This window comes from Aquarana catesbeiana, linkage group LG04 (genome assembly GCF_042186555.1).
Source record: "Aquarana catesbeiana isolate 2022-GZ linkage group LG04, ASM4218655v1, whole genome shotgun sequence".
In the NCBI taxonomy this organism is placed as follows: domain Eukaryota; kingdom Metazoa; phylum Chordata; class Amphibia; order Anura; family Ranidae; genus Aquarana; species Aquarana catesbeiana.
Window position 1 is genome coordinate 137,552,647 of NC_133327.1, and position 14,247 is coordinate 137,566,893.

The 14,247-nt window shown below is 44.3% G+C and overlaps 1 protein-coding gene across 1 annotated transcript in view; it reads right to left on the reverse strand.

The window, feature by feature from the left end:
* Positions 1-3,348: 3,348 nt before the first annotated feature.
* MTERF4 (mitochondrial transcription termination factor 4) overlaps positions 3,349-14,247 on the reverse strand; it is a 44,765-nt gene continuing 33,866 nt past the window's right edge. The window contains exons 3-4 of the mRNA XM_073625744.1: positions 10,244-10,428; positions 3,349-3,801 (exon numbers count right to left, since the gene is read on the reverse strand). Coding sequence (XP_073481845.1) covers positions 3,367-3,801; positions 10,244-10,428 — 620 coding nt within the window. The 3' untranslated portion in view covers positions 3,349-3,366. The remainder of the gene's footprint in view (positions 3,802-10,243; positions 10,429-14,247) is intronic.

A 14,247-nucleotide genomic window follows, 5' to 3' on the forward strand; every position in this document is an offset into this window, starting at 1 on the left:
AATCATTCTAACAGTTGTCTCCTCACCAAGCTTCTTGTTGATGGCATTGTAGCCCATTTCAGCCTTGTGCAGGTATACAATCTTGTCCCTGATGTCCTTTTACAGCTCTTTGGTCTTGCCCATGATGGGCAGTTGTCTTTTATACACATAACGAATTGTTGTGAGGAGCAACTTCCTAAATTGACAGGACTAATCTGTGTACCACATAAGCACATACTGTAGCCAGAATTAATGTTGGTTGGTAAGGGGATCAAATACTTTTTTTACTCACTGCAACTTAATTTATAACATTTGTGTCGTGTTTTTTTCTGGATTTTTGGTTGATATTCTGTCTTTATAGTTTAAAATACATCAAAAGCAGCACTCCCATCAGTATTTAAAGTGACTAGCTAACAAATGTCTCTCAACATAAGTGAACAAAAAGAAACAATAGCAAGTGGTGATGAGAAAGAGTCTGAAGTAGACACAGATGGTGATCTTAGTATCGTCTGTAAAACGTGCACCTTTCACCAAATTCCTCAAGACAGGGTGTCACACTCCCCTCTGGGGTTTAAACTCCCCGAACCGTTGTAATACAGCAGCCTCAACGGATATCCAGATGCTACCTCCGCATGGTGTCCTCAGAGCCTCAAACGAAATCTCCTGTGCTGCAACTTGCAGCAACGTTGCCTCTCTACTTCCCTAAGTAGAGAGGCGAACACGCCGGAGCTCATCCTTACACATGATATGTGAAATAATTGTTGTAATATTTTACACTGTGCCTGCGGTTGAAACTTAAACACCATAGCGCTGAGATTATTATTATACAGGATATATATAGTGCCAACAGTTTGTGCAGCGCTTTACAACATGAGGGCAGACAGTACACTTACAATACAAATCCAAACAGGAGGGATCAGAGGGCCCTGCTCCTTAGAGCTTACAATCTAGAAGGAAGGGTCAAGTGGAAACAAAAGGTAATAACTGTGGGGGGTGAGCTGATGGAGAAAAATGAAAATACAGTTGTTAGGTGTGGGTAGGATAGGCTTCTCTGAAGAGAAGGGTTTTCAGGGATTGTCTAAAAGCTAATAGAGTAGGAGATAAGCAGATTGAGGTAGGGCATTCCATAGGATTGGAGAGGCTCTGGAAAAGTCCTGGAGGCGAGCATGGGAGGAGGTGATGAGGGAGCTGGAGAGCATGAGGTCTTGAGAGGAACGAAGAGAACGAGTAGGTTGGTATTTAGAGACTAAGCTAGTGATGTAGCTGGGGGCGAAATTGTGGATGGCTTTGTATGTAGTTGTTAGTTGAGTTGTTGAGATAAGGAAAAGTAGGTATCAGTGGTGCTAGAGTTTTTTCCTTTTCTTTTTTTTTGAATTGTTTAAAATACACCTATGATAAAAATTATAGACCCTTCATTTCTTTGTAAGTGGGCAAATTTACAAAACCTGCAGGAGATCATATAATTGTTTTTGCCACTGTAAGAGAAATATCCCAGAACCCTTCATTAGTATCTACTTGTATATTGCCCATTCTGGCCAGTGGCCACCAAAGCAGTGCAGGCATCTTACGATGGGGTGGCTTTCCTCATTTTAATGAGAACTAGGCTATGGTAGAGAACAGTAAACCCACTAGTCCTTTCAGCATCTGCATATTTCAGTGCAACAGGACCACCTCTGAAAACTCTAGACTACAATTGTTATTTAAAACGTTATTAAATCCAAAATCAAATATAATCTATTGCAGCTTAGCAATCGGATATAGTGGCTGCATTCATTTTCTTTCTTGGCTTTTTACCTCAGTTTTCACTCGATGATCTAGCCAGTAACACATCTACTTTATTAGTGTGTCCCAACTCTGGATGAAGGAGCACAGGGGCATCTTTGGACAGCAGTACTGTTAATCTGGGGGGAGGGGAGTTTTAGATGTACTAGCAGATTTCCATACACTAGCAAATTGAAACCGGACTCCAGCTAACACTTTTTAAGCAGTTACAACAAAAGTTTTTCCTTTTGGAATAAAAGATTTATGTAAATTAATACAAGCTGATCATTGTAAGCACCCCAGTCAGTAGTAAATGGTTTGTCTCAACCCTGTAACTGCAACAGGACTGTTCTTTTGAAAAACAGATCTACTGGCTGGAATACCAGGTGAAAAAAAAAAAAAAAAGAAGAAAACGAATGCAGCCACCACATCTAAGAATTGTTAAGTTTAATGTAAATGTTTGCTTTTGGGTTTAATACCATTTTAAGCAAGTGTTACATGCATTCACTCCTGACAGCTTCCATAAAAAAATAAAATTATATTGTCTCTTCGTACAAAATAGAAGCACACAGAGTACTGACTTTTGCAGAGATGAAAATGGTGAACATTTGTAAATATTAAGCATCTTTTTCAGGCTATAGTTTGACTAACGCAGCCCATAGACGATTCATTTGAGGTGGATGGGAAAACTCTCCCTTGCTGTGCCTTTGTATTCTGACAGCGGGGAGACTTCCACTTCTGATAGGGCGGTTGTACAGAAGTCGAATGGTGGATTGACTTCTGTACAACCACCCTGCCCATACATGGATCAAATTCGGCCGGTTCAGCAGGGAATTTCAATCCATGTATGGATGGCTTTAGAGAAGCAGTTAAATGATCCAGAAAACATTAAGTCTTCGTATACACCCTGCCTACATTTACCATGGTCGAAAGAAAGATGCAAAATGATTTTGCTGCAGTTTTGTGTTTTTCCGCGGCCGGCGGTCAAAACGTTCTTATCCTGAACGCGGTTCTTCCTTGTTCAGGAGAGGGAGGTTGAACCTCGCCTAACAGCGGCAGCTCCTAAACTCTGCTAAAAGCCTATGTGTACATTGACACATAGGCTTTTAGGAGTCGAGTTTAGGTGCTTTGGCAAAAAAAACACCAAAAGCTTTTAAACTCAAGTTTAGGAGCGGCTGGTGTACATGAAGCCTAACAGGTACAGTACATTTGTTGACGTATTTATATTTCAATTTTGATTCCTTAGTATAGTTGCACCAAGGTGGGACTGAACAAGACAGCCAGTGACATACTGTAAGAAAATAAAGTGTGATCTTTGCAATTGACTGGAATATTACAGTAAAGGAATGTGTAAAGTATAGAGGGATGAGTATGCAATATATGATCAAAAGGTGATTTTTTTACTTTAAAGTTCATCTGTAATGCAATACAAATGAGGCTGCCTTAGTTGGCCTCCTCCTAAAAATGCTACTTATCTGGTCATGCCCAGCATCAATGTTTCTGGAACAAGTTTGGAGCAAATAAGTGTCAGGCACCTTATATTTCTACTTGCTCCAGGCCAATGACTCAAAGTATTTAAACCAGAGCATCAGCATAACAGCCACACCATTAGCATTTTTAAAAAATCTATTTATTCTTATAATTTTTGTATTTTGATTGATCACCTTGAAAACTTTCTGGATAATTCTCATCATCTGAGTCATCTTCTTTTTCTGACTCTTCTTCGTTCTCTGAAAATTCCTCATCAGTACTTAAATTATCTTGGTCCTCTTCTATTTCCTCTGCACTTTCCCTCTCCTCGCGCTCTAGAATCTTCTGGAAAATGTTGAACTCTTCCGATGAAGAGCGTGCAATCCGTGATAAGAAGTCTTCCTCAGACAACTGCACAACCTCCTTGATTTTTGGGTTGGAAAGAGGACACAGACCATTTTTGTTAGGTGGTATGAATCTACCCAGACGCTCCAGAAAATGATGCCGAACTCTAATCTCATATAGTGATTTTTGAAAAATTCCAGAAGAAATGATGTCTCCATGTTTCCCACCCATCCGAAAGTATGCATACTGCAAAATGAGAGAAATAACAGTCAAGGAAAAGGGTCTATACCAGTCCTATTTAATCAGAGTTCAGTGCAATCCTTGGGTTCCTGCAGAAGTAGCTAGGGATTTCTTGGAGCATTGAGCAATTTCTGACTCTCAGATGCAGTGGCAGGAAAGAGAATATGAACCCCCTGGAATTAACTGGTTTTCTGCAGTAATTTGCCATAAAATGTGATCCTCATCTAAATCACAATAATAGACAAATAGAATGGGGGGAATTCAATAAAGCTGCTGCGCTACTTCCGGCAATAATCCCCCTTGGTAATGCATTGCACCAAATTCATGAAGCATTTGCAACACTTCTGGTTCTGACAGCAACTTGTGCACCCAATACAAGTAGTTCTAAAATGCGCCACTTTTGCATTGTGTCACATTGAATGCACCAAATTTAAAAGTGGAGCTAATTAAGACAAACTATCCTGGCATACAGCGAAAAAAATTGTATAAGACAGATTTTCTGAAAGTGTCTTTCGTGCATTCTAACAGTGGTGCAGCATGAGCCAAATCCAAGTACAAGTTCTAGATAAGTATATGAATTTGGCGCATTCTTTACCTCTTTTAGAATACATGAGAGACACTTTTGCAAAATCCGTCTGCGCCAGTCTTTATGAATTATAGGGGAATGTGCTTAAGCTGGTAACACAAACAATTCTACTTTCTTGTGTCTTTATTGAACACACCCATTAACCACTTGCCTACTACTCACTTTCACCCCCTTCATGCCCAGGTCAATTTTCAGATTTCAGCGCGGTCAAGCTTTGAATGACAATTGCGCAGTCACTGTACCCAAACAAAAAAGCTTGGGTATTTTGGGGGTATGTAATCATTTGGGGGTGGTTATTTTTTGCTAAGCAAAATGAAACGAAAAAAAAAAGACCAAAAATTTTGAAAAAAAAAAAAGTTTTTCTTAGTTTCTGTTATAACATTTTCTAAATAAGTAATTTTTCTCCTTCACTGATGTGCGCTGATGAGGCTGCACTGATGGGCACGGATATGCTGCACTAATAGGCAGCACCGACAGGCATCATTGATGGGCACTGTTGGGGCTGCACTGATCATCACGACACTGATTATCAGTGCCCTGAATATCAGTGTAGATGTCCCCTGTGTGCATTTGCCGGTTATCATCTCTCCTCTCCTCACAAGTTGTCAGCATGAGGAGAGGACTGCCGATAACCAGCAAATGCTGTTTATACTGTGATCAGCTGTGATTGGACACAGCTGGTCACATGGTAAAGAGCCACTGTGATTGGCTCTTTTCTCCCGATCTGTGATCAGCTGTGTCCAAAGGACACAGTGATCACAGATCCATGCCGATGCGTGCTACAGGGGAAGCGCGATCATGGGTGTGTACATCATAGACGCCCTCCCAGCAATGTGAGCCTGTGCTGTAGCCATCTTTCGGCTATAGCGTGGGCAGGAGGTGATTAAACATTCACAGTGCTGGAGGAAAAAGTAAGTGAGCCTTTGGAGTTAATAGCTGGTTGAACCTGCTTTGGCAGCAATGTGATCATTCCTCTTTACAAAACGGCTACTGTTCTGACACATTTGTAGGATGTCTGGGATGAATGGCTCTCTTGAGGTCATTCCACAGCATCTCTATAGAGTTAAGGTCTGGGCTCTGACTGGGCCACTCCAAAAGGCGCATTTTCTTTTTCTGAAGCCAGTCTGTGGTGGATTGACTCCCATGCTTAGGGTCATTGTTCTGCTGCATCACCCAACTTCTACTAAGCTTCAGCTGGTGGACAGCCACTCTGATGTTATCCTGTAGGATATTTTGGTAAACTCAGAAATGTATTTTCCCGTTGATGACGGCGAGTGGTCCAGGCCCCAAGGCAGTGAAGCAAGCCCAAATTATGATGTTCCCTCCACCATACTTCACCATTGAGATGATGTTTTGATGTTGGTAAGCTGCACTATACATAGTGCTGAGTATTCTTCCCGAACAATTCAACATTTTTTTCAACAAAACATTTTCCCAGTAGCGCTGCGGTTTGCCAAGGTGCTCTTTAGCAAACTTCAGGCACCCAGCAATGTTTTTTTTGGAGAGCAGCAGCTTCCTCTGTGGTGTTCTGCCATGGAAACCCTGCCTGTTCAAAGATTTACATATAGTGGACTCATAAACTGGGATGTTTTCCAGCCTTTAGCGGTTACTTGTGGGTTCTTCTTTACCTCATTGAGGATTATGCATTGTGCATTGGGAGTCAGCTTGGCTGGCACCCACTTCTAGGAAGTAGACACAGTACTAAATTGTCTCCATTCATAGACAATTTGTCTGTAGTTTGATCTGTGTTATGCAGATCAACTCATTTTGATTATACATCTTCAGAGAGCTTCTTTTTGCAAGGCTGATGCTTCTTATGAACAGCAATCTTACAATGTTTGAGTGTCTTTTAGCAATCACAGTAGCCCTAAACCAAACCTTTGCAAACTACTGACTCCAATTAGCTTTCGTTGAAGTTACTGGTCTATGGGTTCACTTACATTTTCCTCAAGCACTGTGAATGTTTAATGGATGTGTTTAATAAAGACATGAGAAATAAGAATTGTTTGTGTGTTATCAGCTTAAGCACATTGTGTTTGTCACATTTAACATTTTATGGTAAATTACTGCAGAAAACCCAGTTAAGTTTGCTTTCTTGACACTGTAAGTAACCACCACTACCAGTTATCTTTTTAGCCCTCTATTCTTCCCAGTAACCTCCAATTAAAGGGTATTCTTTCCACAGTGTAAGGGGCCCTTCAATGGCCAGCACTGTAAAGCTGGCCATGCACTATACAATCTGATGCATAAAGAAAATAGGATTTCTGACTTACCGTAAAATCCGTTTCTCTGAGTTCATTGACAGACACAGGGCTTCCTTATTCAGAACCATAGGGTTATATTGCTCCCTACAGGAGTAGGACACTAGGTAGAAAAAAAGACTTGGCTACACCCATGGGCAGTCCTAGGTGATATACACCCCCCTCTCTGCTATAGGCCTTCAGTTATGTAACAAGCAGTATGAGAGGTATTAAAAAAACTCCACAGAGGGGTGGGTGCTGTGTCTGTCAATGAACTCAGAGAAACAGATTTTACGGTAAGTCAAAAATCCCATTTTCTCATTCGTTCATTGACAGACACAGCGCTTCCTTATTCAGAACCATAGGGATGTCCCAAAGCAGTGCCAAACATGAGGGGTGGGGCAGCCACAAAAAAACAGGTCAACCAGACAACCTGGAGCTCAATGAGAACAACTGGCTCCCAACCTGAAAACCCCTTCACGAGGGAAAACACCCTCTAGACCGCAACCTGCAGAACTTTGCGGCCAGAAGAGGCATCCGCAGATGCCAGCACATCCACCTTGTAAAATTTTGTGAAAGTGTGCACCGACGACCAGGTGGCCGCCTTGCAAACTTGCGTTACTTACGTCTGGTGACAGAAGACCCAGGAGGCACTCAGTGCCTGAGTAGAGTGCGACATCACTGGGAAGAGAGGAACCTGGCCCCTGACAAAATAGGCCTGAGTCACAGTCTGTCTGATCCATCTAGAAGTGGTCGCCGAGGAAGCAGACTGCCCTTTCTTTGGCCCATCCGCGATCACGAACAGGGAGTCTGACCCCTGAAAGGACTCAGTGGCCGCCAAATACACCCTGATCACACGGACCACATCCAAGGTGTGTAAGGCAAATTCCCTCGGATGTTGTGGCCTGGGACATAGGGAAGGCAACACAATGTCTTAATTTAAATGGAAATCAGAAACAACTTTTGGAAGGAATGAAGGACAAGGACGAAGAACCACCTTGTCCTTATGAATCACCAGGTAGGGTGTGAGACAGGATAGCGCCGCCAATTCCGACACCCTGTGACCAGAGGTGATAGCCACCAAGAAGGCCACCTTCTGTGACAGAGTGAGTAGGGGAATTTCTTGAATAATTTCAAACAGAGGCTTCTGTAGAACCGAAAGCACCAGATTCAAGTCCCAAGGTGGCAAGGGAGATCGAACCACATGTCTTACCCTCTGAATGAAGATACACACCAGGGAATGCGAAGCCAGGGGGCCTTGAAAGAAAACCGCCAAAGCAGACACCTGGCCCTTGATGGTACTCAAGGCCAAATTCTTTTCAACGCCTCTCTGAAGAAAAGTCAAAATCCGAGCCATCGAAAAGGAACGTGTGTGAAGCCCCACTGACTCACACCATAAACTGTACACTTTCCACGTCCGATGATATACCTTCCTGGAAGTAGACTTCCTAGCTTTAAGAAATGTCGGAATCACTGACGCAGGTAAGCCTCTATCCTTCAACACCTGGCTTTCAAAGCAGGGTGGAAGATTGGTCCTTGGGATAGTAGATCCTCCCTGAGAGGCAGCCACCAGGGGGCGTCTGCGACCAGACGCACCATGTTGGCGTACCAGGATCTCCGAGGCCAGTCAGGGGCCACTAGAATGACCAGAAAGCCTTCGGCCTCGATCTTGTGTAACAGCCACAGGCAGAAGCTTGAGAGGAGGAAAGGCGTAGATCAGACGATACTGGCCACAAGATCAGGGACCCTTTGGTTCCTTGGCTCAGCCGAATCTGACTGTCCAGAGATTCTGGACATTTGTCCCATTATAACAAGATCTCCTTTTGCAGGGGTCTCGTATGGAACTGAGCAAATGGGACCACCTTGAATGTAGACACCATCAGGCCCAGCAGCCGCATTCAAGTCCGCAGGGAGACCCACCTGCTGGACAGCAGTGAGCGGGTTGCCGCTTGTAACTTCTGGAGTTTGTCCCTCGGAAGGAATACCCTGGCCAGAGCGGAATCCAGAGTCAGACCCAGATAATCCAATTTCTGAACTGGAATCAGCACAGACTTTTGGTAATTTATCAGCCACCCAAAGTCTGAATAGTGATCTCCACATCGACCCTCAGGGTCACTGGTGACTCTGCTCTCAGCAGAAGGTCCAGGTAGCCTAAAACAACAATTCCTCGCTGGCGCAGCCGTGCCAGAACCGGGGGCCAACGCTCTGGTGAACAACGGAGGCGTGACCAAAGGGTAACGCCGCAAACTGATAGTGCTCCTCTCCCACAGCAAAGCAGAGAAACTGCTGGTGTCGTGCACACATTGGAATGTGCAGGTAGGCATCCTTGATGTCGATGGAGGTAAGAAAGTCCCCCTGATGAAGAAATGCCCCCACGGAGCGAATAGACTCCATTCTGAACTTCCGCACCCTCACAAAGCGGTTCAGGGCCTTGAGGTCCAGAATCGGACATACGGTAATCCCTTTTTTTGGGGATCGTAAACAGGTTTAAATAAAAGCCCTGGAAACCTTCAAAAAAGTTTACGTGAGACCGGAACCGGGACAATCACCCCTTGAAGCAACAGGCCTTCACAGCTCATATGGGTTTAGTGGATTTCTCTTCAAACACGCCATTAGCTGGCACTTCCATCCAATTATATACACTCGGTCCAAAGCAAGAAAGAACTCTCATGCTGTAAAACCATCGCAACTTTATTCTAAAACATGTATACCATACACTTACATAAAGAAGTGCCACAACTGACACTGGTAAAACACACCATCTTCTATTTACCAGACAGTCTCCGGCCACAACAACAACTGATGTGTACGGACCTGGTGTGTGTGTGGTGACATCACATCCAAAACACTGTCCTAAGCATTTCGTCAACTGGCATCCTCTGGGGGTGGAATGAGCACACGTCACCACTAATGGCATTTATATCCAATATATGCAAATCAATCCATTTAAAATAGCAAGAACATTAAAAAAAAGACTCAAAACCGACTAGGCAGCATACTTACTAAATATCCAAATTTAGGAACACAAAAGGAAACAACAAAGGAAGCAAATCGAAAAAGGGGGCAGATTGCGATCTCTGAAAGTAACATATCACACTATGAGGCGATAGCGCTGTCTTATTGTTTATTAGACACATACAGCATACCTATATGAGCTTGCTGAACATCTGATTTCCCAAACCATAAGCTTTCACAAGATTTTGGAGTGTGTCTGGAATTTTGAGCCCTATCAGCTAAATTAACTTTTGAAGTCATACACTGATGTTGGATCAGAAAGCATGGCTTGCTACCGATTTTCCAATTTATGCCAAAGGTGTTCAGTAGAGTTAAAAGGTAAGAATTCTGTGTAGCCCACTCCATTTCCTCCACAACAGACTTGTTAATCCATGAAAGGGGTTGACCACACACAAGTTTGGAAGCACAGAATTGTTTAAAATGTGTCTGTATGCTGTAACATTACAGAACACTTCAATGGAAACACCTGAACTCAATAAGTTGGAGGGGTGTTCACCTACTTTTGGCCATATAGGTAGGTGTGACAATCAGCTACCCACAGACTTTTGCCTGATAGTGTACAACAGTGAAATAAATAACCATTAAAGATAATCTAGGTCACACTCACTTGGAAGAGCTCCTCTAGATGGTTGGGATCTTGGGTTAGGGCTTCTGGTGTGGTATTAAGGATTTTCTGTACCTGCTGAGATGAGAACTGACACCGAGTCTTCAGACACTGCACTGAGGCTAACAGGCGGGAGTGGGGTATGGACAGTAAGGAGGGGCATCTGGACAGAGAGCTCTGAAGAGATCCTGTATATTGAGAGAGGGGAGAAAGATTATGTACACAGTAATGAAGAGGTCTCATTTGTCAGGAATTATTACTATGATATTTAATCCGGAAAAATATATTTTTTTTCTTTTTACTGCTACAACAAATTCACCAATTAATTTAGTGCAGAGGGAAATCAGGAAATTAAACATGCAAAATTAACTAAGGCTTTATTCACACTAGATGTAATTTTTTAATCCATGGAGTGTGCTGAAGGAGTGTGCTGAATTTTCTAACACGGGCCAGCTAAAACATCAGAAAATGCATGGCAACATACGCTAAATCATTCTCTATACTAAATACGTTTTTAATAGAATTGGGTATGAACAAACGTTTATCAATATGAGCCAATTGCAAATTAAGGAATGGTGACCTTTAATTAGTTTCTACAGGGTTGCATCACATTAACTGCTAGTACGTAAGGCTCATTTGTAATATATAGCTAATCCTTACAGATGCCTGTAGAGGATATAAAAAGTAGGATCAGTGGTTTTAATGATTAAATGGTAATGTCTATCACATGCAAACCCCTCAACAATGGTTCTAAATGAATATATCAAAATACAGGGGGCTGACAAAAAATCAATTTCATATTTAGCAATATTTACACAAGTGCCAAAAAACTTCTTTACAGTACATGTGTAATAAGTCTTTTTGCCGCATCCTCTACTCCTACTCAGCAGCAATGCCCAGCTCCTAAAAGGGAAATTAAAATAACAAAACATACATACTCAGATAGGTGGATGGAGCATGAACTACGATGCTGCATCTGTCCCCCGCCACCTCTAAGACCGAGAACTGAGCGATCAAAGCTAATTGCTCAGTTCTAGGTATTCAGTGAGCAGAGAACCGGTGACTGTCAGTCACCAACCCTTTGCTTTGCCCCTCCAGCACTCACTGGAGCGCCAGAATGTGAAGGGTATGGTAGTGGTTGGCTCAGCTTCTCAGCGACACACTGAGAGGCTGAGCCAGCTGGCGCTCAGGCATCTACGTGGATCCATTAAAGTCAGAATCCCTCCAGAGTCAGGATCGGCTCTGTGACATCATCCAGACCGGACTTTAGCCTACTGTCGGCTGAATCTGGGTCACAGAAATGTGGAATGACGTGCACTCCTGTAATCCACAGGCGAAGTATGGCCAAAAGAGCTTTGGCATGGCTTCTTCTTTAATCTGTTGCTGCCCGCCCACCGTCATATGACAGCGGAGCGGCTCTTCTTCTGGGCCGCCATCATACGACGGTGGCCCATTCACACATGGCATGGGCGCGATCGCGGGCGCGTAGCCCTGCACTGTCAGTGGCGGCATGTTCCCGAGACACAGCGCATCACCGACGGGTGAACAGCCATTGGTTGTTCACCATGTGATTGGCCGCGATTATGTCACGGCCGTTCACAAATGGGTATAGCCCGCTTTAGACCGCGCATGCACGCAATCGGAAGCGTGCAGCGTGGTCATGTCGGTGGCGGCGTGTTGCCAGGAACGCTGCTCGTCACCGACAAGGGTAAACAACCATTGGCTGGCGGCTGTTTAACACGTGATAGGCTGTGATCCATTCACAGCCGATCACTAAATGTAAACATAGACCGGTTACTAGCTGTTACCGGCTCTTCTCTCCTCACACACCGTTTCCAGTGTGAGGAGAGAAGAGCCAGGAGCAGTAAGTTACCGATCTATGTATGTATTGTAGTGTACTGCACCAACACCACAAAAAACAACCTGTCACATCAGTGCTTATAAAAGTGTACCTGTCACCCATCAGTGCCCACAAAGTGCACCTGTCACCCATCAGTGCCCACAAAGTGCACCTGTCACCCATCAGTGCCCACAAAGTGAACCTGCCACCCATCAGTGCCCACAAAGTGAACCTGCCACCCATCAGTGCCCACAAAGTGAACCTGTCACCCATCAGTGCCCACAAAGTGCACCTGTCACCCCCATCAGTGACCACAAAGTGCACCTGTCACCCCCATCAGTGACCACAAAGTGCACCTATCACCCCCATCAGTGACCACAAAGTGCACCTGTCACCCCCATCAGTGACCACAAAGTGCACCTGTCACCCCCATCAGTGACCACAAAGTGCACCTGTCATCGTCAGAGACTGCTGTCAGCGGTGGACCTGTCACCCATCAGTGACCGTCATCAGAGACCGTCATCAGTGACCCATCCGTGACCCTCATCTGTCACCTATCAGTCCCATAAAGTTACCATCAGAGACTGCCATCAGTGACTGTCACCTGTCACCCACCAGTGACCGTCACCTGTCACCCACCAGTGACTGTCACCTGTCACCCATCACCTGTCGCCCATCAGTGACCGTCATTTGTCACCCGTCGCACAGCCCTTCAGAAAAAATGTCCAAAAGATTCTATACAAAGTGAGGAGGCGTTCCAGATCCTCTCCATGACTGATGAGAGCAGTGGGGGGTTCTCATCAGATTCAAATGCCAATTCCGAATCAAATTCAGCATTTGAACCGATCGATAGTAGTGAATCGGCAAATGAATCAGAGGAAGAATGGATCCCTCCTAAAAGAGCATGGCGCTCTGGAAACCAGGCAGCCACAAGCAATATACCCCAGGATCAAATTCCCAGGCCCAGTACCAGCGCTGCCACCAGCGATAGATGCAAAAACCAAAGGCCCACTACCAGCGTTGCCGCCAGCGAAAGGCCACAAGAAATGCCCAGGCCCAGTACCAGCACTGCCGCAGCATCACGCCAAAATGCCAGCACAGAAACTTCAAATCCCCCAACTACCAGCACTGGAGTGCCACGTCCCCCAAGAGCCAGGGCCGCTACAAATCTTATTCTTGCGTAATGTCCAGGTCCTGATACGAGATGATAATGCGCGGTCTTCATTTCAGTGGCAACACCCTGTGCCCTTCCCGCAATCATCCAAATTACAATAAATTATATAAAATTTGCCCACTCATTAATTTCTTTTCCCAACGATTTGCAGAACTCTATGTCCCCGATAAGCATATATGTGTAGATGAGTCCCTGGTACCCTTTTCAGGCCGGCTAGGAATAAAACAATACATTCCTAGCAAAAGGGCCAAATATGGAGTGAAATTTTATAATCTTTGTGACAGAGTCACAGGATACCTGTATGCATTCCGCATATACGAAGGAAGAGATTCCCAGCTCAAGCCCCCTGAGTGCCCAGCCTACATGGGCACAACTGGTAAAATTGTATGGGACCTGGCCTACCCACTGCTGAAGAAAGGTTACCACATATACCTGGATAACTTCTACACCAGCCTGCCCCTTTTCAAACACCTACACCTTGCAGAAACCCTGGCCTGTCGAACCTCCAGAAAGAATAGAAAGGGCTTCCCATAAGCCATAGTGAATAAGAAATTGCGAAGGGGAGAAAGAGCAACTTTGAAATGCAACGAAGTGCTGGCCTTGAGGTGGAAGGATACCAGGAATGTGTACATGATGTCCACCATCCATGATGACACTACAGTTGAAGTTCAGAGAAGACGAGGTCCTATCGTAAAGCCTACATGTGTACAAGATTACAATCTGTACATGGGGGGGAGGGATTTCAACAACCAAATGCTTCAGCCCTACTTATCAATAAGGAGGTCCCGTTTCTGGTACAAGAAAGTAGCACTCTATTTAATTCATTTGGCCATTTATAATGCCTACATAATAATTCACACCAAATCCACAGAAAGCCCTGCCCAGTTCCTAAAATTCATAGAAGAAGTTGACACCTTCACTCTGATGCTGTTAGCCACTTCCCGGACCACATTCCACCATCTGAAGCAGGCCGAAGACGCCAAAAAAAAAAGG